We start from the raw sequence: 27,926 nt of genomic DNA, 5'->3' as shown, positions 1-27,926 counted from the left end.
TGGCTTGAGCAGGTGAGGACCAAGGAGAGGAGAAGCGCCCAGGACTGGCTCAGCAGCACCCAGGCTTCCAGGAGCCCAGGCACCTCTGCCTTTCTACAAGCCTCCACGCATTCAGTGATCCCCTCATGGTCACAGCAATACTGCTGTGCTTCCAGGCATCACACCTGAGATTCTGGCAGAAAGAAGGGGCAAAAGCAAAACTGTGATACAGCCATATCAGTCCATTTTTATTACAGCTTTCCCAGCAAACCCATCCAGCAGACTTCCACAGTCTGCTGGGCTGGAACCAGGTCAATGGTTATTCTTGATTACTAGGCAGGCTGGAAAATCAACTACTCCTTCTGTGTATATTGCTACCCAGACAACACTGGGGTTTTGTTAGCTCAGGCAAAGGCAGAATGGCCAGTGGGGAGGAGACAGGCCATATTGCGTGGTTGAGACTAGACACGGCGGGGGGTGGGGGTCAGGTTTTTGGGGGCTCCTTGGAGACCCATCCCCAAAGTCTCTCTCAGTTTAAGCCTGTCATGGGCCCAGCAGGACTGGGAGGACAAAGAATAAGGAACATGGTCAGAGCCAGGCTGGCCTGTGAGCCGAAGTTGTGGGTCCCTGGTGTGGACAGTTAGTCAGGGGTTGGGGGGCCATAGACGTTGGATGAGAACCTGGCCAAATGAACTCTGCGCCTGGGGGGAAGAGGAATGCAGGCGGCTCCGGGGGCTGGCTAGCGCCCCACTCAGCCAGGCTTCTGGGCACCAGCCCCTGGAGTCCCCTCCACGGCAGGCCTGAGCACCCCGCACTGAACGAGACCCTCACTGCCCTCCAGGTCCCCAGGGGAGCCACGTGGTGAGAGCAGAGGGCCCCGCCTCGCTGCCTGGTCTGTAAAATGGGGACGCAGTGACTGCCTCCGGGGTGGGGAGACGGAGAGGGCATGCTTGTGTGCGTGTGCATGCAAGCTTGTGTGTGTGCACGCGTCCACGTACGCCCATGTGCAAATCTCCGGACCCAGGGGAGCCCGGTGAGCAGTGGAGGGGGCGGGGAATGTGAGGTGAGGGCTGGACCCGGGGGCCAGGGCACTGTGGGACGCCCTGTCCTCTCACAGCCGCAGGGCCTGGAGCAGACGCTCGTCCGCCACGGCGTGCGGCAGCGTCACCACCATGCCAGTGTCCTCCCGCATCGTCTGGCAGATGACCTCGTAGGCCGTGGGGCTCCCAGACCAGCAGCGGCGGGCTACCTGAGGGGTGGGAGGGGCGTGTCCTCAGTGCCAGGCCCTGCCCAGCCTTCGTGTCCGTACCGCCCCCCACCTTCCCCGCCCCCCCAGCACACCACCTCGGCTCCGCTTCAGGTCCTCCCCAGCCGCTCCCTTCCTCCCATCTGGCCTGTGTTGTCAGGGGCCCCCCGACATGGCCCTGGCACCCCACCCGCCCCACCCGTTCCCTCCAGCCTCCCGGCCTCCAGGAGGAAGCCCAGCCCCCGTGCTGGGGGCTCCGGAGAGTCGCCCGGCGGCTCTCCTAGGCCTCCTGGTCTAACCCTTGGACCCTTGCAGTTGGGCTCCCCAGCCCCCTCCCCATTTCACTTACATCCCGTAAACCCACCCCCATCACCCCGACCCCCATCTGTCATGCTTCCCCTTTCAGGCCCTGATATGTGGTCCCTCAGGGATGGGGCCCCGCACCCCATACAGCGCCAGGACGCACACGAGCGTAGGCAGCTGTGCTCTCAGATGCGCAAAGAGGCAGTGTCGGGAAGGGGTGCACTGCCCGGGCCCCGTGGACACAGGCTGGACAGGAAACAGCCCGGGTGAAACGCAGGCTGTCTGCCATGGAGGGCCACCCTGGCAGTGGCTGGGGGGAGACACCGCAGCGGCAGGAGGGCCGCAGACCTTTCTGGAAGGAGGAGGGTCTGCAGTCTGCACAGGGGAGAGCCTTGGGAGGTGCTGGCGGTCACTCACTCCGTTGGCGACGTCCCAGCTGAGCACCCGCCTGGCCTTCTGCTCGGCATCCTCAGTCCCGTCCAGCACGAGGCCAAAGCCCCCGTTGATCACCTCACCCCTGCAAGTAGCCAAAGGGTTTCAGGGTCACTCCCAGGCATGGACAGTTGGGGCAAAGGTGCTCAGCTCCAGGTGGCCTCTGCAAACCCAGTCGGAGGAGCCCTGGGGCCAGGAGGATGACCAGAGAGGGAGAGCCCTCTCGTGTGGTGGAGCAGATGCTGGCCAGATAATGGTCCTGGGGAGAAGGTCACACATAAGGTTGGTGCTAGCTGTACGAAGGAGACATTCGACACCGTGAGATGAGCAGAAAAGCGGGCAGAACTGAGCCACGAGTCCCTGGAGGCAGCGAGCAACTCAGGGCCAAACAACAGGGTCGGAACTTCTCAGCCACTAACACCACGGCCCCAGGTCTGACACGTGATAGCGGCCGGGGCTGGGGAGGTTATGCAAACGGGAGTCCTCTCTCGGGAACGGTGGCTGAGCAGTCAGTGTCTGCAGAGTCAAGCTCTGGGTGCAGCTGCCTCTGAGGTGGGACCATCGAGCTGATGACAGGAAGTGACGTTAAGTGTCCTGGGAGACCCCGTGCATGGCGTGGGCCCTGCAGGAACCGCGGGTCCCGTGACGGGTCTTCACCATTAGCAGCCTGAGCAGCATGCAGCTGTCGCAGCCGTTTGTCCCCAAGAAACAGTGAGACTTGAGCGGACAGGTCACCTCAGAACCCAGGCTGCCACCCCCCAGGGGCCCCATGGCACCATCACCCACAGCTGGGCAGGGACGCGGACTCCGCACCCTGACTCCAGACCTGCTGTCGGGATCCACATCTTAACAGGCCCCTCAGGGATGCCCACACACAGCTGGCTTCAAGATGTGCTCTGGTGGAGAACCAGTGTTAGTATCCGGATAAAGCGAAGTCCCTCAGTCGTGTCCCAGATCCGGTGGACTGCAGCCCGCCAGGCTCCTCTGTCCATGGGATTCTCCAGGCAGGAATGCTGGAGTGGGTAGCCATGCCCTTCTCCAGGGGATCTTCCCGACCCAGGGATCGAACCTGGACAGTGCATCTGTTCCTCAGAGACGTGGGCCTGGGGGCTGGTCCCGCCCACAGGGACCTGCACACCCTCCCGGGAGGGAACAGGGTCCACTGTCTCTATGGAGCAGAGCCTGACCGCTGAGTATCCCGCTTTGCAGCCCACGGTCCCCATCTACACGGCAGCCGCCAGCTGGGACTGTGGGGCAGACGGCATGGGCCAGACCCCAGCACGCGGTCAGAACAGACGAACAGACGGGGCAGGGCACGGGGCCTGCAGGGGACCCAGTGCTGACACGGATCGGCTCAGAAACAGGGAGCCCACATGCAGTGGAGAAACCTGGAGCGAACCGAGAAACGTCAGGGGAAACCATGACTTGGAAGCAAGAGACGCAGCTGAAGCTGGAAGGAGGACTGCGGGGGGTGGCGGTTTTCCCCACTGCGTTTCCGGGAAGGTTTACAGGAGTATCTGCTGGATTAAATTATGCACGGATTCTGCAGTGAACCTGAGGCACTTTCCCAAAGTAGCCCCCTAGGGCGTCACGACTAATGGCCTCGGTGCCAGCGCCTCATGGGCTGCGCCATCAGAGCCTGGGGGGCAGCCTAGTCGGGGTCCCCCACAGCGAGCAGTGCCCCGAGGCCCTCGTGTCCTGCCCCGCCTGCCTTCTGCCGCCCTGGCTCCGATTTCAGGAATCTGGGGACGACAGATCTGAATCCAGATCCAGCTCCACTGCCAGCTCTGGCCCCCGCCAGAGGCATCCCGTCGTCTCCAGAACCCATTCAGCAAGTTGAGCCCCGAAAGGCCGGCGCCCAGTGACGGGGCCCAATCCCTCCCTTCCTGGTTTGCTCCGGCCACGCGCTCCGGTCACATTTTCCATTCATTCGGGCCACCTGACTGGGCTAGGCTCAGAATTCCAGCCTCAGAGGGCCCAAGGCCAAGCTGGCCCACGAGGATGCTCCGGAGACTGCAGCGTGCAGGACTGGGCTCCGGAAGGCAAGGCCAGGCTTGCTCCGGCCAAAACAGGCTGGGAGGTCACTTCAGAGGCAGCTGGTCTGGAGAGCTGTCCTGCTGTGCAGGGCCACAGCGCCCCCTGCTGCTGCAAGGGCCCAGGGGTCCAGAGAGCTGCCCAGGCGACACCCACCCCCCAGCCAGGGCGCCCTGGCAGGTGCAGCCTGAGCCGCCCCCTGCCTCAGTTTTCTCATCTGGGTGTTTCTTCTCCGAGATTAGGTGGGAGGAGATCCAAACGCTTGCCACGTGTCTACTTGCAATAAACACCGGTTCAGTTCACTTCAGTCGCTCAGTCATATCTGACCCTTTGTGACCCCATGGACTGCAGCACGGCAGGCCTCCATGTCCATCACCAACTCCCGGAGTTGACTCAAACTCATGTCCATTGAGTCAGTGATGCCATCCAACCATCTCATCCTCTGTCCTCCCGTTCTCCTCCCGCCTTCAATCTTTCCTAGCATCAGGATCTTTTCAGATGAGTCAGCTCTTTGCATCAGGTGGCCAAAGGATTGGAGTTTCAGCTTCAGCATCTGTCCTTCCAATGAATATTCAGGACTGATCTCCTTTAGGATGGACACCAGTTGTTTGTTTTTCTCAGCAGCTAATGGGACATCGTTACTTATAATGAGAAATAAACATGTGGTCTTTGTCCACGGTTCCCAGCACAGAGCTCCTTAAACCCTTGTAATTTCCTGCGATGAGCGGGGTGAAGGTGTCTTTCATCCTGCTGATGAGGTGACTTTGGGAATTCACCCAAGGGGGCAGGGCTGGCTGACAGAGGGGCCACCCTGTGACCCGCGCTTGGAACCTGGGGCCCAGCCACTGACCATCGCAGAGGGGAAAGAGCTGGAGGTGGAACCAGTCACCCGTGGCCAGTGATGGAGTCAGTCACACCCATGGAAGGAATCCTACAGGGAAGCCCCAAAGGAGGGGCCTGAGAGCGGCCGGCTGGGGAACCAGAACACAGGCACGTGCGGCCGTGCCTGCCGCGGCCCCCACCATCAGGTGGTCCTTTGCGTGCTCACCCCGTGTGTCTCCTCCTCTGGCTACTGATTCACACCCTTTGACACTTTTGTAATTTTTTTCAGAAATTCCTGCCTTCTGTGAGCTGCTCCAGCAAAGCAGGGGAACCGAGCAGGGGGCCAAAGGGACCTGTGATCTCCAGCTGAGGGGCGGGGGAGCACAAGTGATGCTGCGGACCTGCGACTGGAGTCAGGAAATGGGGTGGTGGGCGGAGGGGGCTGGCCCTGAGGACCCCAGCTGTGGGATGAGATGTCATCTCCAGGCTGAAAGCATGGGGCCGGAGCTGAGCTTAGCTTCAGGACACCCGGTGCTGGAAACGCCCACAGGCTGAAACCTGGTGCAGAATTAGGGACGACCTCATGAGGGCACTCGTCTATGGCCCAGGAGGGAGCCTCCCAGAACCCCAGCTGGTCCGTGGCTTGGGCTGGAGATAGGCTTGGCTGGGCAGTGCGGGCCAGGAGCCAGGGAGCCCAGATCTAGGTTCCCACCGCCCAGCCCAGCCGCCCTGGCGACGTCAAAGGACGGGGCCAGGATGACTCTGAGGGTTCCCTGGAGAACATCTGTGACAGCAGCAGCAGAACCACACGGGAAAAGATGCCTCACGGCATCCTGCGAGAGGCAGGAGACTGCACAGGTGCAGGCTGGGCAAGGCCCCCACGTCCAGTTCACACGAGGAGCCCTCAGCAGAGGGAGCTCAGAGAGACAGGCGCAGGACCTGGGAGGGCCCCCCGAGACTTCCAGGGAGCCCCCACCCGCGCCACTGGCCCTCGGGAACCTTCTTACCAGCCAACACCCCCGCCGTTGTGCAGAGCGATCCAGGTGGCTCCACGGAACGCGTCACCCACAAAGTTCTGCACAGCCATGTCTGCAGAAAGAGAGCGCGGTCAGCCCTGGGCAAGGCAGCCAGCCTGGGCCAGGGTCGGGGCGGGGGCGGTCAGACAGGAACCAGGGAGGGCGCCTGTAGGAACCGCGGACACTGCGTTCTCATAGCCCAGTGAAGCGGGAGCACCGAACGAGTGCCCGATCCCCGCTGCCACCTGCCCAGCACAGGCACAGGTGCAGCACCCCAGAGGCACTGAGGGTGGAGGAACTGTCGCTCAGGTGACAAACAGCATCAGTCCCGTCGTTCAGAGAAGCACGTCGACGGCGCAGGCAAGTGGCACACCGCAGACTGCTCCTGGGCATCACTGGGCGAGGCCCTGGGGCAGGTAACCAGACAGGACTCTGCAGGGAGACAGGCGCCCGCGGAGAGAAGGGAAGCAAGCCTCACTTCTGTCCAAGGGCCTGCTGAGAGAGCTGCAGCTGCCCTGAGACCCACGCCCCTGGGCCAGGGACAAAGGGCTTGGCCCCTGGTGGGCTCTTCCCCAAAGCCCCCCCAGAGAAGAGGCGGGGTCCTGGGAATGACTTCCGTCTAGCATGGGACTGTGAGACGCACCAGAACAGCTCCAGAACCTGACAAAGGTGAAGGAGCGACCCACCCGCCCCTGGCTGCCTCCTGAGACATCGGGGCCCTGCCCACACTTTGACCCAGGCCTCGAGAAACTGATTTCAGACGTTGGGCCTTCAGAACTTCAGGGAACATGCTCCTGCTGCTTCCAGCCTCTAAGTTTGTGGTCAGCTGTTACACTGGCCGAAGAATACCAATGTGAACTACATTAACGTCAGAGAACGTGAGAATGAGGGCCGGCAGTATCATCAAGGGTAAAGAGGAGCGTCTCTGGTGGTCCTGCAGTTAAGACTCTGCGCTCCCAATGCAGCGGGCCCGGGGTTTGATCCCTGATCGGGGGACTAGGATCCCACGTGTCACATGATGCGGCCAAAAAATGTTTTAAAATAAAGAGAGCCGGCACATGATGGTAAAGAGGTCAATTTTCCAAGAAGAGACAATACACATAAACAAGGGCACAGCTGACAGCACGGCTTTAAAGCGCCCGCGGCAACGCGCTCGAGGGCTGCGGAGGGAGCAGACAAGCGCAGAGTCGGGCACTGCTTCCTCTCACTCTCGCTCATCTAGGGGACAGGGCAGCAGAAGGTCAGCAAGGACCCTGACCACAGGAAGAGCATTACTAACCGGCTTCACCCAGGTGAAATGGGAGAACAAGCCCCCAGGACTTCTCTGGTGGTCGAGTGGCTAAAACGTCATCTTCCAATGCAGGGGGTGCAGTGCCATCCCCGGTGAGATGCTAAGACCCCACGTGCCTCACGGCCAAAACACCAGAACATAAAACAGAAGCAGTGCTATAACCCATTCAATAAAGATGGTCCACATCAAAAAACCTTTTAAAATTTTTAAAAAGGAAAAAAAACAAGGCCCTGAGTAGCAGCAGAATACATGTTCTTCCCAGGGGCATCAAGAGGGATCACCTTCGGGGCCACAACACAACCCTTAACACAAGTTTAAAATAACAGGATGAGTATAAAGCTCTCACACTATAATGGAATTAACTCAGAAATCAGTTACAGAAAGATAATTGGAAAATCTCCCCAAACTTGAAAATTTAAAAAGATACTTCACAATAATCCATGGTTCCAAGAGGATGTATCAAAGGAGATTTAAAAGTGTTCTGAACTGAATGCAAACAAAAATATATTTTTAAAAAAATCAGTAAGATGCAGCTAAGGCAGCGCTTAGAGGGAAATTCCTAACATTAAAACATTTTTATTAGAAAAGAAAACTTCATGAAACTGGAGAAAGAAGAGCAAATTAAACCCAAATAGTAAATAGGAAAAAGATCATAGTAAAAATAAGAGTAGACATCAGTCCATTTGAAAGCAAAAAAGTAATAGAATAAAATCTAACTAAAAACTTCTTTGAGAAGATCAATAAAATTAAAAAATGCCTAGCCAGGCTGATCAAGGAAAGAGAAAGACAGAAAAGACTGACATCAGGAAAGACAGTGTGAACCCCACAAATATTAGAAAGATAATAAAGGATTATGATTCTATACCCATCAATTTCACAACTTATATGAAATGGACCTATTCCTCAAAGTGATGTGGATTGGTGTTCCTGGGTGTCCACTCCTTCCCTGGGGATCCCATCCATGACCGAAGGAGCCTTGGGTGCTGGGGACAAGAAAGCCCCCAGGAGCAGAAGGCAGAAGCTCTGTGTGGTGGTTAACAGCCCCTCACAGAACCCGGCCTGGGGGAGCAGACGTGACTCCCACACACAAACTCAGTGCATCCTTCACAACAAAGAAGGACCTGCTCTTGGCTCCTCGCCACAGAGGAGGACCCTGAGGACCTTCTGAAGACCACCTGGCACGTGATGGGGTGTGCCCAGGTCTCGGGCATGCCCTGGCCCAGTCCACTGGCTCCTGCTCACATTTACAACCGCGTCCCGTGTCCCAGAGCCGCCTCCATCATGGGCTGGTCACCCTGGGCCTTGCCCCCTCAGAAGCCAGCAACCTTTTCCACAGCACCGTGACAGACTGAATGAACCACTTGATTTTTACATAAAACTCAAACCCAAAAGAAAGAAACACAGCTTAGACGCCCTGTCCTCCTCACCTGCACAGAAGGCAGAGCCGTCGTAAATGTTGGAGGTCTCCCGAAAGGGGCTGTCGGTGCCACTTACGTCATGGTGGTCTCGGCTCAGGACCACCGGCGCCTGTGGTGTGGAAGGGCATGAAAGGTCAAAGGCGGTGTCCACTGCCTGGCCCGGGGCAGAGTTCAAGGGTCAGGCTACGCCAGACGCCCTTTGGACTTCCCTGGGAAGCAGACCCTCTGCAGGAGGGCGCAGGGGGTTTCCAACGCCCCCCACGACCGCCCAGAGATGCCCCTTCTGTCCACCCGGAGCCCGTACGCCCCCAGGTGCTGGCTCTGAGTCTCCGCTACCGTGTCCAGTCACCACGCCCACTTTACGGAGCCCCCATCTCAGGGCTGCAGAACAGGCAGGGGCTTCGGCTCTCACCGGAGGTCGCAGGGGCTTCCTTGCGCTTCAACAAGCCGGGCCTGACCCCGCTCTGCACGGGACCCCCAGCCCAGTGCGCTGGCACGGGGGACCCTCACGGCTCCGCCTGCAGCACGGAGCCCAGTTCTGACCCTACGCGCGCTCCTCGCTGACTTTATCCGCGGAGCGCCACGCGCTCAGAGACCGTGGACTGATGGCCTTGCCCGCGCATCCAGTGTCCCTCCACCTGCACCGGGCGGGACCCTGTCTGCCCTGTGCTCCGCCCGGAGCCCCGCGTGGGAGCAAGGCTTGCACCTGGGTGGGTGGGGGGCGGCTCTCAGGAAGGAGGGGCGGAGAGGGAGGGGTGGGGATGAAGAGGCGCCGTGTGCGGATGCGCTGAGCGAGGTGGTTGGAAGGAGGCGGGAGGAAGGAGGGGCGGAGAGCGAGGTGGGAACGAAGAGGCGCTCTGCGCGCATGCGCCGAGCGAGGTGGGTGGAAAGAGGCGGGAGGAAGGGGGTGGTGGAGGATGGGAGGGGGCGAAGAGGCGCCATGTGCGCATGTGCCCGAGGGAGGTGGGCGGGGCTGGCCGGAAGGAGGGGCGAGGAAGGAGGAGGCGGAGAGGGAGGGGGGATGAAGCGCTGGAGCTGCAGCTCCAGACACAGCCCACAGCTGTGGCGCCATGTGCGCATGCGCTGAGCGAGGTAGGCGGGGCTGACCGCTAGGGAGACGGAGACGCGGTTGGGGTTGCAGTGATGCGAAAGGGACAGTTAAACAAAGACAGCCAGAAACACTGGAGGGGAAGCCACGCTTTGAGGTTACAAAGGCTCAGAGATGGCCCCTGACTGCCCAGAGTCTCACGGCAGGGCCCACAGCAGAGCCCGGGCTTGAGGGCTGGCCTGGCGGGGCGCCCACCTTGAGCTCCCCACGGGCGATGGCTTCGTTGAAGGCCACGGCGATGGCCACACGGCCTTTCTGGTCCGAGTACAGGATCCTGGCCTGGGAGCCCACCACCTGTGGCGAGAAGGGTGGTGCTCAGGAGACACGACCCCCAGACGCTGGAAGGCAGTCTCTGGAGTCCGGCCCCCCACGCCCGGCCCGTGTGCCTAGTGCAGTCTGGGGGTGTCTAGTGCAGATGTCCCTCCTGACCGGTCACCGCAGGGCTAGCCGCAGGGGCCCCAGGCTGACCGGCCGTCTCCTGGGAGGTGACTTACTGTGCGTCTCCGTCAGGCCCCGCCCCCATTTCCACCTCCTGCCCCACCCTCCCCAGGCCCAGGTCTTCAAGTCCAGCGGGGATCGCTGTGGACATCTCAGGCACTGGGTGGTTGGCATGAGGGGTTCCGTGGAGAAACACACGTGCAACCACTGGTACAGGCAGCGGCGGCAGTCTGGGTGGGTGAGGTTGGACTGGGAAGCCCAGGACGGGGGCCACCGCTTGGGGCAGGCGCGGCTGAACCACAGGCCAAGGACCCACTGGTGCAGACGTGGCAGCGTCCAGCCATCAGAACCAAATGCCCGTCCCTTGTTTGGTCTGGGCGCATCCGGCCAGCTGCCTCCCCAGGCCTGTGCACTGGCTGGTCCCTCTGCTTCCCAACTGTCACCCCCCCGACTCAGTCCCACTTAGGCCTGAACTTGCAAGTCAGCTCCTCAGAGACACCCTTCTGCTACACCGCCCCCACCCCCAACTCCCCGGGTCATCTGATCTGTGGTCACGCTCACAGGCACAGAAACACCCATCAGCCCTGCCCTGGCCCTGCAGAGGTCGTGCTCCAAGCCCCGCACCACAGCCAGGGGCCGTACCACGTCTAGTATCTCCACTGTGCAGACAGGAGGGGAGGCCCAGAGAGGCCAAGCCACTCACCCCAGGTCACACAGCTGAGAAATCAGGAGGCCTGGCTTCAGGGCCCTGCCGGGCAATGATGGGAGGAAGGACCTACCTGACCCAGATCGGTGCCTCAGAGTCCAAGCCACCTTCTGAAAGGCCCCGGGCTTCTCTGTACAGTGGCCCCTGGGCAAGGTGGCCAGTAGGGACTCCCCAAGCTGTTCAGGTGGTGAGCAGCATTTCACCTGGGGCAAGGCCCACACCGCCACCCCCCGGCCCCCAGCTGGAGCCCTCACCAGCTGGTGCTTGGCAGCCTCCCGGATCCAGCGGATGTTGTCCACGTACTGGAGCTTCACAGCCGGGGTCACTGCAGGCAGGGGAGGGGGTGTCACAGGTACCAGAGCCCCTGCCCCACAATGGGGGTGCACACTCCCGCTGCAAGGCCGCTGGGCTGAGGCACCCATCTGCATCCACCACTGGACCCCGAGCAGAGTCGGGGTGCCCCCATCCCCAGCTCCCCACCAGCCCATCCGACTTCCGACAATGGCAGTGCCAGCAATCGGGTGAGTCAGGGCCCGACCCGAAGCAAATATCTAAGGAGCATCTGCTGCGTGCCAGGCACCAGAGCCAAGACTACTGTGGGCTGAGAAGGAAACAAGTGCAGTTGAGACTGGGGTGGGGGTCACGGGGACCAGAGGCCTCTGTGGGGAGATGACACTCAAGGCAAGTCCTAAATGCTGAAGAGGAGCCAGCTGCATGGAATTGAGGTAACAGCATTTTGCAGAGGGGGCAGCGAGTACAGAGGCTCCGAGGCTGACAGATGCTGGGCCTCTCGAGGTAGGACAGGCTGGCAGTTAAGAGTGGAGGGCTGGAGAGGGGGGTCCGCCAAGGTGCTCGTGGGAACAGACTGCTAAATCTGCAGGAATTCTGTGAGCCTGTGGTTTACAGATGACTATAATGTTTCAGTCAAATAAACTGAAAACATTGTATTAAAAATGAAAGTAATGTTCCCACATCACTTGGTGACGTCCCCGCCCCTTACTAGGAGCTGTGCCCCGAGGTTTTCTGGCTGGTGGACACCCTGATCCGGCTCCACGTGGAGCCTCGCTTGCTTGAAATCACCCCTGGAGGGTGGTTATGATGGGAACACCAGTAGTCGCCTGGCAGGTTGAGGGTCTGCAGCTGCACCAACATCCGGAAGCTGGAGGAGGCTCCACCCAGATCACAAGGGTGTGATCACTCACCTAGAGCCAGACATCCTGGAATGCAAAGTCAAGTAGGCCTTAGGAAGCATCACTGTGAACAAAGCTTTTGGAGGTGATGGAATTCCAATTGAGCTATTTCAAATCCTAAAAGATGATGCTGTGAAAGTGCTGCACTCAATATGCCAGCAGATTTGGAAAACTCAGCAGTGGCCACAGGACTGGAAAAGGTCAATTTTCATTCCAATCCCAAAGAAAGGCAATGCCAAAGAATGCTCAAACTACCACACAATTGCACTCATCTCACATGCTAGCAAAGTAATGATCAAAATTCTCCAGGCCAGGCTTCAACAGTATGTGAACCATGAACTTCCAGATGTTCAAGGTGGATTTAGAAAAGCCAGAGGAACCAGAGATCAAATTGCCAACATCTGTTGGATCATTAAAAAAGCAAGAGAGTTCCAGAAAGAAAAACATCTACTTCTGCTTTATTGACTATGTCAAAGCCTTTGACTGTGTGGATCATAACAAACTGTGGAACATTCTTCAAGAGATGGGAATACCAGACCACCTTACCTGCCTCCTGAGAAATCTGTATGCAGGTCAAGAAGCAACAGTTAGAACCAGACATGGAACAACAGACTGGTTCAAAATTGGGCAAGGAGTGCATCAAGGCTGTATATTGTCACCCTGCTTATTTAACTTCTATGCAGAGTACATCATGAGAAATGCTGGGCTGAATGAAGCACAAGCTGGAATCAAGATTGCCAGGAGAAAAATCAGTAACCTCAGATATGCAGATGACACCACCCTTATGGCAGAAAGCAAAGAAGAACTAAAGAGCCTCTTGATGAAAGTGAAAGAGAAGCGTGAAAAAGTTGGCTTGAAACTCAACATTCAAAAAACTAAGATTATGGCATCCAGTTTTATCACCTCATGGCAAATAGATGGAGAAACAATGGAAACAGTGAGAGGCTTTATTTTTTGGGGCTCCAAAATCACTGCACGTGGTGACTGCAGCCAAGAAATTAAAAGACGCTTACTCCTTGGAAGAAAAGCTACGACCAACCTAGACAGCATATTAAAAAGCAGAGACATTACTTTGCCAACAAAGGTCCATCTAGTCAAAGCTATGGTTTTTCCAGTAGTCATGTATAGATGTGAGAGTTGGACTATAAAGAAAGCTGAGCGCCGAAGAATGGGTGCTTTTGAACTGTGCTGTTGGAGGAGACTCTTGAAAGTCCCTTGGACTGCGAGGAGATCCAACCAGTCCATCCTAAAGGAAATCAGTCCTGAATATTCATGGGAGGGACTGATGCTGAAGCTGAAACTCCAAACCTTTGGCTACCTGGTGAGAAGAGCTGACTCACTGGAAAAGACCCTGATGCTGGGAAAGATTGAAGGCAGGAGGAGAAGGGGACGACAGAGGATGAGATGGTAGGATGGCATCACTGACTCGATGGACATGAGTTTGAGCAAGTTCCGGGAGTTGGTGATGGACTGGGAGGACTGTCCGTGCCGCAATCCATGGGGTCACAAAGAGTTGGACGTGACTGAGCAACTGAACTGAACTGAACTGCCTCAGCTTCCTCCCGAGCAAGGAGGGGTGACTCCGCCCACAAGGTGGCCCCATCCACAAGGTGGCTCCGCCCATCAGGCTCTCCCCCTGAGTCCCCTGACCCTAAGCCCCTGCCACTCAGCCCACTCAACCCAGATGTGGGCGGCAGGGTGAAACTGGGCCCGGAGGATTTACAACAAGCTGCAAAGGCTGACCCACAATCCCCAGAGAAGGCTGTCTGGGCCCAGGGAGAAGCCACAGAGCAACAGGGCAGGAGCTGTGACAGGCAGGGGCCGGGGAGGTGCCATAAAGAGGTGCGTCCTTTTGCCCCGTCCACTACACAAGGAGGGTCTGCGGCTGGGCCGGGGCCACCCAGGGCGGGGCAGAGCCACGTTGTGTCCACAGACGGCCTGGGGCACTCTGACGTGGAGACAGCAGAGTGGCCTGGACACGTGGAGGGTGCAGCACAGGGCCGGCTGCAGGAGCCCGAGCACCGTCGACAGGCAACCCGAGAACGTGCCCCGGGCCCACGGCGCCAGGCGGGGGGCCCTGCGTCCAGGCTCCCAGCACTGCCAGCCAGGGGCGCCACCCACACATCAGCATCTCCAACCAGCAGCCTCACCTCCAGCAGCAACAATCTCCTCCAACGCAGACGTGGCCAGCTGATCTGTGACTGCCAGGTCCTGGGGGTCTCCCGAGGTGCACACCCAGCGGAAAGGCCCAAAGCCCTGGGAGAAGATGTCCCTGCAAAGGCAGATGGCTCGTCATCTGGGGCTGGCCGGGCTGGGGCTGGGGTCGGCATGGTCCAAGATCAGGGAGGCCACAGATGCTCCAGAACTGATGGGATGAAGGCTGTGCACGAAGTGGGTATATGCGCAGGGGCCTGTGTCGTGAGTCGGAGCATCGGCGACCGGCAAGGTTGCCAGAAGCCTCTCAACCAGCACGTGCAGCGGTCCCCACCCTGCCTGCCCCCTCCATCACCACAGCGTCCCTCCTAGAGCTGCAGCTTCTCTGGCTGCAGGAGCAGGGAGCCAGGACACAGACAAGCAGAGCTTCCTAAATCGAGGTTAGAGACAACCCGAAAACCAGGCAGTGCTAATGAGAATGCACAATAAACAGAAACTCGGCCCCGTTTGCTGTGAGCCGACCTTCAAGGGGGCTCCAGGCAGAGGGGCGCAGGCCCTCCCTAGGCTTCGTGCCCACCCAGCCTCTGCTGGGCTCCCTTCCTGTTGCCCCCTGGGCAATCCCCGCCCCCCAGGCCCGTGGTCGTGGCCCCACTCTGGCCCTGTCCCCTCCCACAGTGAACCTGAGAAGGGTGCTGGCCTCTCTCACCCACCTCAGCCCCCGCCGGGGTCCCCTCTGCTGCAGACCCGGGGGCTTCCTGCCCCGCCTGGCTGCCCCAGCCCGGACTCCACCCTGTCCTCTCCCTGCAGCAGCTGCCCTCTCCCCGCGAGTTCAGGCCCCCGGTGGCCAGAAAAGCAGAAGGACTGCAGGGATCGGGCCCTCGGCCACCCACTCAGGGCTGGGGCGTGCCTGGGGGATGCACAGCTCCTCGGCCACAGCGTGCAGGACCTGGGGGGTGGGTCAGCCCTGAGCACCCGTAGGTTGGGGTGTTCTCCAGAGGTGACCTTAGGCATGGCCCCCACCCCCGTCCTCTCCCTGAGGCCCTGCACAGACTCTCACGTTTTCAGCTCCTCTCCCCCTGCCTGTTGGGGTGGAAACCCCATGACCCAGGCCATGGCCACCTGGGACCAAGTATAGGTCTCAGCAGGCAGCCTGGGCAGTGTGAGCAGATCTGCTGACCTGCGTGTCTAAGAACAGACGCCGGGAGCGTCCCCACTCACCCCATGATGTGCTGGACGTAGGAGGGGTAGCGGAACTCTGTCCTGTTGGCGCCCGGCTTCCCCACGTCGGCCCCTGTGCGCACAAACGGGGCCAGAATCACCAGGAGAGACCGAGGCCCATCGAGGCGGAGGCCCGGCAGGGCCACCCCCAGAAGGCATGCCAGGGCCCATCCTGCTGGCCACACCGACGGGCCGGCCAGGCCTGCAGCGAGGCGAGTGTGCCCGAGCCCCTCCTGCCTCTCTCACCGGCTCTCTGGGCCTCCAGGAGGAAGGCGTTGCCATAGTCCCAAAAGAAGAAATGCTCCCGGGCCAGCCTGTTGATGGCTGACACGTGCCTCCGCAGGCTGCAAAGGAGCGGTCAGCAGTCAGCGCCGGCGCGAGCACCACTGCCCGCCGACACCGCTCCTTCGGACTCTGCTTGCTGCCGACGCCTCCCCATGGGACTCCTCCCCTCCAGACTCCACCCCATCAGACTGCTCCTCTGACTCCTCCCCTTTGGACTCCTCCCCCATCTGACTGCTCCCCTTTGGACTCCTCCCTCCTGACTCCACCCCCTTCTGACTCCTCCCCTCCTGACTCCACCCCTTCTGACTCCTCCCTCCTGACTCCACCCCCTTCTGACTCCACCTCTCCTGACTCCTCCCCTCCTGACTCCACCCCTTCTGACTCCTCCCCTCCTGACTCCACCCCTTCGGGCTCCTCCCCTCCTGACTCCACCCCCTTCGGGCTCCTCCCCTCCTGACTCCTCCCCTCCTGACTCCACCCCCTTCGGGCTCCTCCCCTCCTGACTCCACCCCTTCTGGCTCCTCCCCTCCTGACTCCTCCCCTTTGGACTCCTCCCCCATCGGACTGCTCCCCTTTGGACTCCTCCCCTCCTGACTCCACCCCCTTCTGACTCCTCCCCTCCTGACTGCACCCCATCGGACTCCTCCCCTCCTGACTCCACCCCTCCTGACCCCGCCCCTGCCTGCTGCACCTCCAGCGCCTCCCACTGGGAAGCCCCCCACCCCTGGGGTTCCTCAGAGCCTCTCGCCCTTCAGGGGAGACACTGCAGGCAGTCACTCAGCTAGTGCCTACAGGTCCCAGCCAGCCAGGCGCGGGGCCCAGGCTCCGTGCTGAACAAGCAATGACCTCTTCTGGAAGCGCCTCGGGCTGCCCTCTACCAGCATCTACTTAGCACCCATAGGTGCTGGAAGCTGCCCCCAGTATTTTGCAAATGTCACCGCAGCCTGTCCCCAGCATTCCCACAGAACAGCACACTCATGACCCTGTCTGACAGAGGCGGGACAGAGGAGCAGAGAGGTTAAGGGTCTGGCATAGGCCACACAGCTGGCTGTGGGAGAACCAGGCGGAGGCCGGAGCCACCCCGTCCACAGCCCCAGCAGGCCCTGTGTGCCCCCACCCCTTGCGCGGGCAGCCCTGGCCGGCATCACCTCTCCTGGACCAGGCTTTTGAAGGCAGTGGGGTCAGAAGCCATGAGGCTCTGGGCCTCTGCGAAGCCCAGCTGCACAGGGTAGTAACCACCGTTGAACGGGTTGTGGCAGGATGTCTGGTCGGACCCCAGGTCCACCAGGAGCTCCCCCGTCGTGTCCAGTTCGTGGACCAGGCGCTCCCTGCGGGGAGACGGCCGGTCAGGCCGGGTACTGCCAGCACCCGAGCTCAGGGACCAGCCAGGAGGGCGCAAGGTGCTCCCAGCCCACAGGCCCCGTAGCCAGGCACAGGGCTTATCCTGCACCCCCTGGCGGGGGTGGGGGGCTCTGCTGCGAGCTGTCCAAGGGTCAGGGCCGTGACAGCCAGGAGCCCCAGACCAGCATCGGGGCCGCGGCCGAGGGCTCACCGGGGGTCCTCAAGGCGGCCAGCTCCCCACTCACCAGAGGTCCACCACGTTGCCATGGTAACCAAGGCTGAGCACCTCCTTCCTCTTCCTCGCTTCCCTGCAAGGGGCAGGACAGGTGGCCCAGTCACACCTGCCCAGGGCAACACCCCAACACCCCGCACCCCGGTGCCCAGCTGGTGAGGACGCAGAGGCCCGGGAGGCACCCACAGCACCGCGTGAGTGTTGCAACGCCTGGGGACCTATGAGGCCCCCGGCCGAGGGGCACAGCGGACCAGGGGCCCTCCCTGAGGACTTGTTGACAGAGGTGCAGCCCCGCCCCCTGCGAGGCCTAGAATTCCATCCGGAGCATTAGGGCCCTTGCTCCTAGGGCTCTAACAAGGATCTTGGTAGAAGTCGCTCAAGGCGATCCTCAAGTTGCAGACGGTTTGAAAGATGATTCTGACCCTGATTTGGAAAAACTACAGCATGTCTGGGGGACAGGAGACCTGAATACACGAAAGCGGCTGCGGAAGCATTTCTTACTCTGATTTGGACTTTGTGTTTCTGTGCGTGACTGTGGGAGTTAAGTGCCCAACCTTTGTGTGAGTGACAAAAATTCAGAGATGACAGAAACGTCACAGTGGTCGGACGTGTGTGTGTGTGCGTGCCCATGAGCATGCAAGTGTGTGTGTGTGTGCAAGTGTGCGTGTGTGCAAGTGTGTGCATGTGTGCAAGTGTGTGCGTGTGCACCTGTGTTCCAGATGCACCCACAGGGTCAGAGCCAGATCAGGTTAAGACCCTCTGCCACACGAGGAGTTTAGAATTTCTCCAGTAATGAACGCAGGGTTTTCAGCAAGTTTTCAAAGATCTGTGTCAAAAGAGTCTCCAGTCTCAGTAATGGGAGTATTTCTAAACTCTTTGTGTCTCTTGACAGTGTCACCTATGTTCCCTTGCGCCCCTGGGCAGGTCTAATCACAGCAGGTGAAGCCCTCTGTGCCGAGGCGAACTCCCCACACAGGAGGCGCTCAGCTCTGCAGAGCAGTCAGTTGAGAGAATGCTTCAAAGACAGCATCTGAGGAGCGGCCTCCTGGTGGCCCTTCCTGTCCCCATCGAGAAATCTCAGCAGACGGCATGCAGCTGGGAAGGGTCCTGGGACCCCGCACCAGCCTTGGCCCCCCTGGGGAGAAGCTGCAGGTCCGGATGGATCCTGTGGACGTTCAGCAGCTCCGATCAGCACCTCCTGTGTGCCAGGCTCTGGGCTGGGCACCGAGGCACAGAAGGGAGAAAGGCAAGACACGGTCTTTGCCAAACCAGGGCTGAGCTGAGGGGCCACCCGCAGGATGACGGACATCTGTGAGACCGCATGGGTGGGCAGCGCGGACGCACCCGGGCACCCCACACTCCCAGGAGCCACCAGTGAGAAGCAGAGATCAAAGGTTCCCAGCCCACGCTCCCTCCGCGCCAGGCATCACACCTGAGTCTTTCGATGCAGCGGTCCAAGCTGTCAGTCACTTCCATCAGCCAGCCTTGCCTGTGGCGTTTCATGAGGGCCGCGCCATCCACCTGGGACCACGGGGCAGGGGTGAAGATCACCCCCTTCCCGACAGGGCGGGGCAGACCCTACGAGCTGCTGCAAGCTGCCTCCTGCCTCCATGTCAACAAACCCTGACTTCACTCAGGGAGACGCTCTGCTCCCAGCTAATCCCCACTGCCCTCTCACGCCTTCTCTCCACCCTCGTAGATGACAACATCCATGTGAGCCCATCTGACCAACGTGGGAAAACGAGTTTCTATGGCATTATTTTTCTGCTAGAGTCAGCCATTGCTGGCATTTCCCCTTCTGTCTGCCTTGAACATAGATGAGGTGGCTGGAGCTGGGGAAGCCACTTTGTATCCAGGAGGGAAGCTCAAGAGGCTACAGATGTTGGCCCTTGTCCACTCTTCCCCCTGACCTGACAGGTCTGTGCAGACTGGGGGGGCGGTCTCTGCTCACTTATTCACAGGTCTACCGTCTCCTGGCTGGACCCCAGGGCCCCAAGGCAAGGGAGGCTGGGTCCTGGGAGCGTGGCTCCGGGCCTGGCAGTGATGGGCACTTGGAAGGCAGGGGTGTCTGCTGCCGTGGGGACCCACGCTGGGATGGGAGGGGAGGGCAGAGGCAAGAGCAGGGAGGGTGAGAGCGGCAGGGGGGCTCTCGAGGGGCTGGGGGGCTGCTCCTGTGGGCTCACCTCTGCGATCACACCGATGCACCCCACGATGACGGCCGCTTTGGCCTGAGCCCCACTCATGCCGCCCAGCCCAGAGGTGACAAAGACCTTGCCCGCCAGGTCCTGGAGCCCTAGGTAGCGCCGCCCCGCATTCAGCACAGTGAGCTGAGGGGGAGGAGGAGGAGTCACCACCCACGCTCGCTCAGCCCCCCAGTCCCACGGCCCCACGGCCCGCCACTCACCACCGTGCCATGGACGATGCCCTGGGGGCCGATGTAGCAGTAACTGCCTGCCGTCATCTGGCCGTACCTGCCCGCGTACGCAGGGGCGTGAGCAGGTGCCGGCGTGGCGTCTCCCCACCCCACTCCCTGGGGTCTAAGGAGCTCTGCTGCCCCCACATGCGTCGGCATTCTCCTTAAACAACAAAAGGAGGCACTTCCCTGCTGGTCCAGGGGAGTCCACCTGCCAAGGCAGGGGCGTGGGTCTGATCCCAGGTCTGGAAGGATCCCGCGTGCCTCAGGGCATGTGAGCCCACACACCACAACTCCTGAAGCCACCACCCAGGCCCGCGTGCCCCGGAGCCACCCCAACGAGCAATCCCTGCTCGTGGCAACTGGAGGAAGCCCGCGCGCAGCAACACCGCGCAGCCAAAGATGAGCTCATTAATTAGTCAAAACAGAAGCCTGTAGGAAAGGCCAGTCCCCTAGTTTCTGGCAGAGTCGGGGCACAGCACTCGAGAGGCTGCTGTCATTTACACAAAGGGCCCGGTTCTGACGACCAGGCCGGCGGGGACCTCTCCACACGTCAGCACCCGCGGTGAGCCCCACTGCAGGCTGCAGGAGCCGCTCTCTCTGCCGGTCAGCGGGCGGCTCGGCGGGCCACAGAACAAGGCTCCCGGGAGTGAGCCCCCAGCCTGCTGAGCGCTCTAGGCTAGATCGTGGGAGGAGGCATCCACGTGCACCGAGCGGTGGCTGTTCAGCATCGGCGTCTTCGGCCATGTGACAGGAGATGAGAGTGCGCTCCCCTATGACTGCGAGTACCCGGTCTGCCAGCCCCCAGCAGCCTCCCCGGTCCTTTCTCTCCTCTGGATTGAGGGCGGATCCTGGATCTCACACATCCAAACTCCAAGCCAATCCCAGAACTTGGGCCAAGCACAGGGCTTCTGGGAACCTCCACTTCCTCTTCTGATAAATGGGGCATGGGTTATCCTTGTCGTGCAAGCTTGCGTGAATAGAACGATTGTGCAGACACGATACACACCCACCAGGGAGGCGGGTAAAGCCCGCCATGGGGCGTGCTCCCCCGGGGTCCCATCCACTCAGGCGGTATCCCACTCATTCTTACACAGCTCAGGGGCCAGAGCCATCACCACGCCCCCTTTGCAGCCAGGACCTGAGTCCTTGCAAAAAATAGGATTCAAATTGCATGTTTGCTCACTCACACATGTATAACAACTGCAGGGACATCCATGAACACGAGCGGGAAATGCGTGAATACGGAATCGTGCTCTGGAGCTTTGATGGTGAGGGCTTCTCAGAGCTGAAGCCACGATCGCTGCGCTGCCCTAACCATAGGGCCTGGGCAAGGCTGCATCATGAACCAACAGCACTTACATGGTAACCCCCATGGCAAAGAGCTTCTCGTACTCTGTCCTGGAGGAGTAGTTGGGAATGACCTGCAAGAGAGGGGCGGGCGGAGGGCTGGGGGCCGCGCCGTGGCTTTCGGGGGCGATGGCTCGGCGGGCGGGTGATGGCTGGGCCTCCCTGCGGCCCCGGGACCCACCATCCCATTGGTGATGACCAGCCTGGGGGCCTCGGGGCTGCTGGGAAAAAGGCCAAGCGGGTGTCCGCTGTACATGACCAGCGTCTGTTCCTCAGTCATTTGGGCCAAGTAAGACATTGTCAGCCAGAACTGCAGGAGAATAAGGCACAGGGGTGGTGAGGGGGGTCCCCACACTGGCCCCAAGTCCCCCCACGAGGCCCCCGACTCCCCTCCAGTGGCCCCACCACAGGACCTCTGACCTCTGGGCTCTCGGGCATCAGGGAGGCAGAGCCCGAGCCCCTGAGCCCGTCTGCAAGGCGCTTCCAGGCTGGAGGCCGGGGTGGAGGTAGGTGGTGGACCGGCCTGTGGTGGGGACCCCCCGCCTGCCCGCACAGTCCAGGGTCCATACCTGCGCCCAGTTGCTGAACACCTGCCCGTTTCCTCCGTAGGTCACGAGCTCCTGGGGAAACTGTGGAGGATGCGGGGCCGCCTGAGATGGGGGTGTGGGCAAGGAGGCCCCCAGCTTGGCAGGGTTCAGGGGTCATGGCCCCCCGCCAAGTGGCTGATGGCCCTTGGAGGAGGAGTGGGGGGCTGGGGGGGAGACCCGGTCAGGGCTCAGCAGAGTGTTCATATCCTGGGACCCTCCTGCCCTCAAGCAAACTCTCAGGTCCCCCTGAAGGCTGTCCTCTCTCGAATAGGCTGCTGCAGGATGCTCTGGCGCACAAGGACGCCGGGACAGGCACGTGTGGCCAGACCCGCGTGGACCAGCAGGGCCACAGGCCTGCTCTGCCAGCAGCCTTTGTGCCTTGAGCCACAGCCCACGGGACAAGCTCTAGGCATGACACCCACCGCTGGTTTCAAAGACTTGGTAGGGAAAGAACGCTATAAAATATCTTGATTTTATACTGATTACATGTTGTGGTATTTTGGATACACTGCAACCAACCACAGCATTCAGTCTGTTCCTTTCCAGTTTTCACGTGGCTACCCACTCCCGTGTTCTGGCCTGGAGAATTTCATGGACAGAGGAGCCTGGCAGGCTGCAGTCCAGGGCGTCGCAGAGTCGGACACGACTGAGCGACTAAGCACGCAAGCCTCAGACGTAAAGCGACGCCTTCCAACGCCAAGGCCGGTGTCGTGGTGCCGATGGTGCCATAACGACCAAAGAGGGAGCGCCCGGGAGACGGATGAGCCCTCCCCGCGCTGGTTCTGCAGCTTCCCTCGGGGCTTCCCTCATAGCTCAGTTGGTAAAGAATCTGCCTGCAATGCAGGAGACCCAGGTTCCAGTCCTGGGTCAGGAAGATCCCCTGGAGAAGGAAAAGGCTACACACTCCAGTGCTCTGGCCTGGAGACTGTATAGTCCATGGGTCACAAAGAGTCGGACACGACTAAGCGACTTGTGTATATATCTAATCTTATATTTGATATAAGATTCACTGCTTCCAAGTAGAAAGCTTGCGAGTGTTGTGAGTGCTGGGTGTGCTTCGCATGCTGATTTCCCACTACCGACCCCGCCCGCACGTCCGGACCGTTACCTGCGCCACGGCCGGGTCCAGGTTGTTCATGATCATAAGCATGATGGCTGCAGCCGCCCTCGTCTGGCAGGGATATCGCTCCACCGGGTAGGCCCTGCAAGGGGTCTAGCTACCAGGCCAGTCGAGGGGCAGGCGCCTGGAATGTTGGGTCCCACCTCGTCCCGGCCTGGCCCCTGGCCCTGCCGGTGCGGACGGCCAGCCCTGGCATCAGCAGAAGGTGCCCCCGCTTGGAGCTCCCACCTGCAGGAGGTGCTCTGGGCCAGCCCCTCCCCACCACTGGACCAGCTCCAGACCGGCCAGCCCCTCCCCACCACTGGACAGGCTCCAGCCCGGAGGAGGCGCACTTCACCGCAAGGTCTCTGTTCTAAGGGGACAAGCCGAGCCCGCGGCACTCACCTCATCTCCAGGTCAGGGCAAAAGCGGTACATGTAGATGTGGCCGTAGAGCCGCAGCTCCTGGGCGAACTCAGGGGCCAGCACCTCCTGGACGTCCGGGGGGAAGTAGCGGAGGGCGTTCTTCAGCGCCAGCTGGTGGGGTGGTGGGGGGGGCAGTGGTGAGGGTGGCAGCGTGTGCAGGCTCCAGGCGGAGCTCCGCCCTCCGGATGTGCCCTGCTCCACTCAGGAGGCCCAGGGCCCAGCCCCGAGACTGCCCTGCTCACACCCTAGGCCATTACCCTGTCGCCTCCCGCAGGAAGCCTTCCCTGATTGCCCTGCGGCTCTCTGTCGGCAGCCTTCCAGTCCCTCCCTCTGCGTGCTCACCAGGCACCAGGCCGCTTGAGGCCCGGCAAGGGCCAGAGAGGGACATGGCCTGCTGCCTGGGCTACAGTGTGAGGGGTTGCTTGCCTCCCTGGGGGCCCCCTCCCCGGGCTGAGCATCTCCACATGCTCCAGAGTGAGTTTGTTCCCTTGCTTCTTAGTCTTCCCTGGGCTCAAGGAGGGTGGGTGTCTGGCCAGAGCCCCCTACCCTGCTCTCTCCCTCCCAGCACCCGGCAGGGGCCTGAAGGCAGGGGAGTGGGGTGACGCCCGGGTGTTAGGGGTGGACACTGAGGCCATGCGTTCAACCAGCCGACCCTGCAGAACAAACTCCTTTAAGGAGCGCAATAAGGAGCTGGTGTGAACGTATTCATTCGACACACATCCACCGAGGGGGCAAGGAGCTCGAGCCTCGGACAAGACACTGAACAGGGGATCGCGGAGGCGACAGGAGAGGAGCCTGCAGCCCGGCCTGGGCCCCAAGGCACCAGCTTATGGGCAGGGCAGAGGGCCGCCCCGGAGACAGAGAACTGGGCCGGCCAGAGCCAGGTGCCTGGGGGGCTGAGGACAGAGCCCCCGGGGGGGACAGCCTGCCCTGTGCGCCCCAAGTCCAGCACCACACATCAAGGGTGCCCCTGGGGCCGAGGGGTGCATGGGATGGGTGGGGGAAAGATGATTCTGGAAGAAGTCGAGGGCGAGAAGCGCAGCAAGGAAACCCTAGCTCAGGAGTGAGGGGAACTTGAAAGGTTTGCATGGCGAGTCCCTGGGTGACTTCAACGTGGAATAAGAGCGCATTGTTCCTGCTCTCTGGGGAAAAATGATCAGAAATGTGTGTTTCTCCCTCGCAAAAGGTGGCTGGGAATCTGCGCGCAGGGGGCTCCCGGGCTCACCCAGAGGGTCAGGCGCATCGGGTGGCCACCCGCAGTGTCTCTGAGTCTAGTTTCTGGCGTGTTCCTGGTGCCACTGGTCCAGCGCTCCAGGGAGGGAGCCACGATAAGAGGGCCCCGAGGAGGAATGCGCAAGCTGCACGCAGCAACGGGGTGGGAGGGGCACGGGGGGCACAGGGGGGCACGGGGGGCACAGGGGGGCACGCGGCAGGAAGCTGCAGACTCGGGTTCAAGGGCAGGCGGGGCCCGGCGTGAGCTGGAGGTCAAGCCCTTCGAGGTCAGGTCTGGCCCATGACACAGAGACTGCATGCTTTTTTTTAAAATCAGTGAACAGCCTGTAATCAGAGCTTGCAAGCGAAAACAAAGCTTGACAGAAGTTTCAAAAGCAACACGTCACAGGCACACAGTCACCCTCCCGGTGGGGCGCTCGACCTACTACACGGGCCCGAACACATCCCACCGGACTCTGGCTTCCTCTGTTCCCTTTTCTAACGATCTGATAGACTGGGCCTGTCTGAGCCCCCACACCCCTGGAGCCCAGCCCCACGGGGTCCTCATCAGAACCGGGCCAAAGTGAGGCCCGCCAGGTCCAGACTGTGAGTCAGGCTCTTCCTGGCAGGGCAGGGGGCCTCTCCAGAGACTGTGCCTCGGGGCCCAGACCCCTGCACCCCAGTCTGTCCCTGTGGGTCCCCGACCCGCACACGCACCTCTCTGAACTGCAGTCTCCTCTTTCGGAAGACGAGCAGAAGGCACCGCCTCACAGGGCTGCCTGGGGACCCGGCCGAGTGGAGGGCAGCACCTGGCAGGCATGCGCTGCCCGGGGCCAGTGGCCAGAGTGACCGTCTCCATGCTTACGGCTTCCAAGCTGGGTGTCTGTCCACCCCCAGCTCCATGTGGGCCTCGCTCTCTGTGGCCAGCGGGCCAGCCCCTGTCTGACGCAGTGCCCAGGGGTGGCATTCAGCCTCTCTGTGACCAGGCCGGGCCTGGCTTCCCAGGTCCACACCCAGCTTGGGCCTACACAGGGCTCGTCCACCCCAGTTTGCTCTGCCCAGACCCGTCTCCGCGTGGTCCCTCACGACCTCCAGAATAGCCTCCCGCTCAGATTCCCCAGTCTGGGAACCTTGCCCCTGGCGCCAAGACCAGCTCATCCAACAAGCCTTTCTAGGTTTGTTCTCCCACTGAGCTCTTTCAGGGTGTTGGTTCGGCACACACTCTTGTTCGTTCATTCGGCAGAAGACTCTGGCGTCACCGAAGACCCAGAAGTGAGCCCCCTGGGCCCCGCTGTCCAGAAGCTGCGGGCACTGTGTCCGCAGTGTGGGAGGTCTCCGGACCTGGGGTGTGAGGTCCAGCACAGCCCCCGAGGGTAGGGTGTGGTTTGGGGTGAGGTCACCAAGAGCAGCTGCATGGCGGGGGAGGGATGCGGGGACGATTCTGACGGATGTGAGAGGACTCTCCCTCTGCACCACAGCCGAGCACACTCTGCAGGTGACCAGAAATCTACTTACAGAAGCACCAGTGCTTAGGCCACCTGATGCGGAGAGCTGAGTCACTGGGGAAGACCCTCATGCTGGCAAAGATTGAAGGCGGGAGGAGAAGGGGATGACGGAGGATGAGATGGCTGGATGGCATCACCAGCTTGATGGGCATGAGTTTGAGTAAAGTCCAGGTGTTGGTGATGGACAGGGAGGCCTGGCATGCTGCGGTCCATTGCAGAGTCAGACACGACTGAGCGACTCAACAACAACTACTCACAAAAGAACTAAGAGGGGAGCACATTTTCATTCATCCAGACCATGAACTTCATCAAAACACACTGATGAGGAACAGCCTCAAGAGAAAGCAGCCTGTGTGCACAGCTCCCACTCAGAGGGTCAGGAAGCACGCACACCCTGTGTGCACAGCTCCCACTCAGAGGGTCAGGAAGCACGCACACCCTGTGTGCACAGCTCCCACTCAGAGGGTCAGGAAGGATGCACACATCTGGGTGCGCCAGAACGCGTCTGGAGGGAGACACCAAAAATTATAGAATGTTATAACACGTGACTTGCGTCTCTCTTATAACTACCTTTAAAAGCTGATGTTGACATTCAAAGGGACATTTAAATAAAACAGAAAAGCAGCCCCAGGAAAGTGTGAAGGTTGTGGCCGAGGACGCCGTGCCAGGTTTGGGATGGTCCAGGAGACCCCCGAGGGTCCTCCTGCAGGCGTCCCCCCCGGGGACTGGATGTATGGTTCCTCCAGGGCCCGCCTCTCCCCCCACCCCGCTGGCGGCCCTCAGTTCAGTCCCGCTGGGGTGCTGTCGACCAGAGTCCCCCCAGACCCCGGCCACAGGTTGAGGGCTTGGGCCCACGAGACACCCCCACTTCAGCCCCCGATCACATACCCCAGTCGTCACCGGTGCTCGTGAACAGCCAGTGAGAACTGGGGGTCCCAGCCCCTAGGGCTTGGTAATCTGTTAGCACAGCCCCTAGAACTCAGGACACTCTCTCTTTGGTTTTTCTATTGAAAGGATGTGACGAAGGGTGAGCTGATGAGCAGGAACCCGGGGTTGGGGGAGCTCCCAGGTGCGCCCACTAGGCGCAAGGGCTCCTTCCCTCATTCCCTGGCCTCCACCCTTCTTGGGAGGCTGGGGGTGGGGCAGAAAGGCCTAGCATGTAATCAGGGCCTGGACCCGGTGACCAGCTCCGCCAGGAGCCCCCACCGCCCAGGGAACTGAAGCCCATTTGGGAGCTCGGTGTCAAAGAACAGGTCAAAGAGCAAACGGCAGCAGGAAGGAGGAGGTGACGGGATCCACCTACCCGTTCCTCCCCAGTCCCCAGGGCCCCGCCCCCACCCCCATGTCCCAGGCCAGTGGGTGCTCCCGGGAGGAGCGGGCAGCAGACCTCCTGGGCCCTGGGGGCCCAAGGTCGAGGTGATGGCACCCACCTGTGACCTCGAGCCTCAGGGACCCTCAGTCAGTGGAGACCAGAGGCCGACGCCCCCCCGGGCAGCCGGGAGGAGTAAGGCGGGTGCGATGGAGCCTGGCACAGGGGTCCCTGGCCCGCAGCCACCCTCACTGGGAGCCCCCAGAGCTGGGGTGGCAGGTAGCAGCTGGTGGGAAGAGCCCTCCCAAACCTCCCAGAGGCTGAGCAGTCCTGCGGGGCGGGGGGGGCCCAGCCTCTCACCTGCTCCTCAGCGGGGCTGAGGCCGGGGGTCCTGACTGGGGCATGGGGCACCCCGGCCCGCCGGCCCCGGTTCTCCGGAAGGGGCCGCAAGGGCAGGCCGGAGCACAGCTCCTGGAGGCTGCACATGGCTGGCAGAGGCTGGGGCGGAGGCCCGCTGTGTGTGGGGGCCGTGGAGAGACTGGTTATCCTGTCCAGCGGGGCGGGGCCCTCGGGCCGCGGGCCCACCCCCTCCGGCCCTCTCTGGGCCCCAGGCCAGGGCGAGGGTCGGGGTCAGGGCAGCGCTGACCGGGGGGCAGGGTCCTGGGCGAGGCAGGCTTCGAGCTGGGGATGCTGGGGGTGAGTCCGTGTGACCCCTCCGCGGGGTGCTGGCCTGCGGGGAGTTTTCTGGGACACAGCATGGGGAGAGGGGGGCTCTGGGTTGGGTCTGCCCCATGGTCTCGGGGGGAGGCCTCA

At 61.0% G+C, this 27,926-nt stretch overlaps 1 protein-coding gene across 1 annotated transcript; it reads right to left on the bottom strand.

The window, feature by feature from the left end:
• Window positions 1–206: 206 nt before the first annotated feature.
• Window positions 207–27,599, bottom strand: UROC1 (urocanate hydratase 1). The gene is made up of 20 exons (XM_055557324.1): window positions 27,474–27,599; window positions 23,068–23,198; window positions 22,672–22,765; window positions 21,546–21,605; window positions 21,158–21,286; window positions 20,989–21,050; window positions 19,618–19,684; window positions 19,397–19,540; window positions 18,646–18,734; window positions 17,227–17,289; window positions 16,789–16,968; window positions 15,602–15,699; window positions 15,356–15,428; window positions 14,134–14,255; window positions 11,048–11,118; window positions 9,845–9,943; window positions 8,551–8,650; window positions 5,824–5,905; window positions 1,946–2,045; window positions 207–1,228 (listed from the first exon to the last, which is right to left on the bottom strand). Exons 1-20 carry the CDS (start codon window positions 27,597–27,599, stop codon window positions 1,091–1,093), a joined length of 2,028 nt encoding a protein of 675 aa, XP_055413299.1. The 3' UTR covers window positions 207–1,090.
• Between the last annotated feature and the right edge of the window lie 327 nt (window positions 27,600–27,926).

Source organism: Bubalus kerabau, chromosome 20, assembly GCF_029407905.1.
Source record: "Bubalus kerabau isolate K-KA32 ecotype Philippines breed swamp buffalo chromosome 20, PCC_UOA_SB_1v2, whole genome shotgun sequence".
NCBI classification, from domain to species: Eukaryota; Metazoa; Chordata; class Mammalia; order Artiodactyla; family Bovidae; genus Bubalus; species Bubalus kerabau.
The sequence above is the reverse complement of the archived record's forward strand: the minus strand, read 5'-3'. Positions and strand labels throughout refer to the sequence as shown.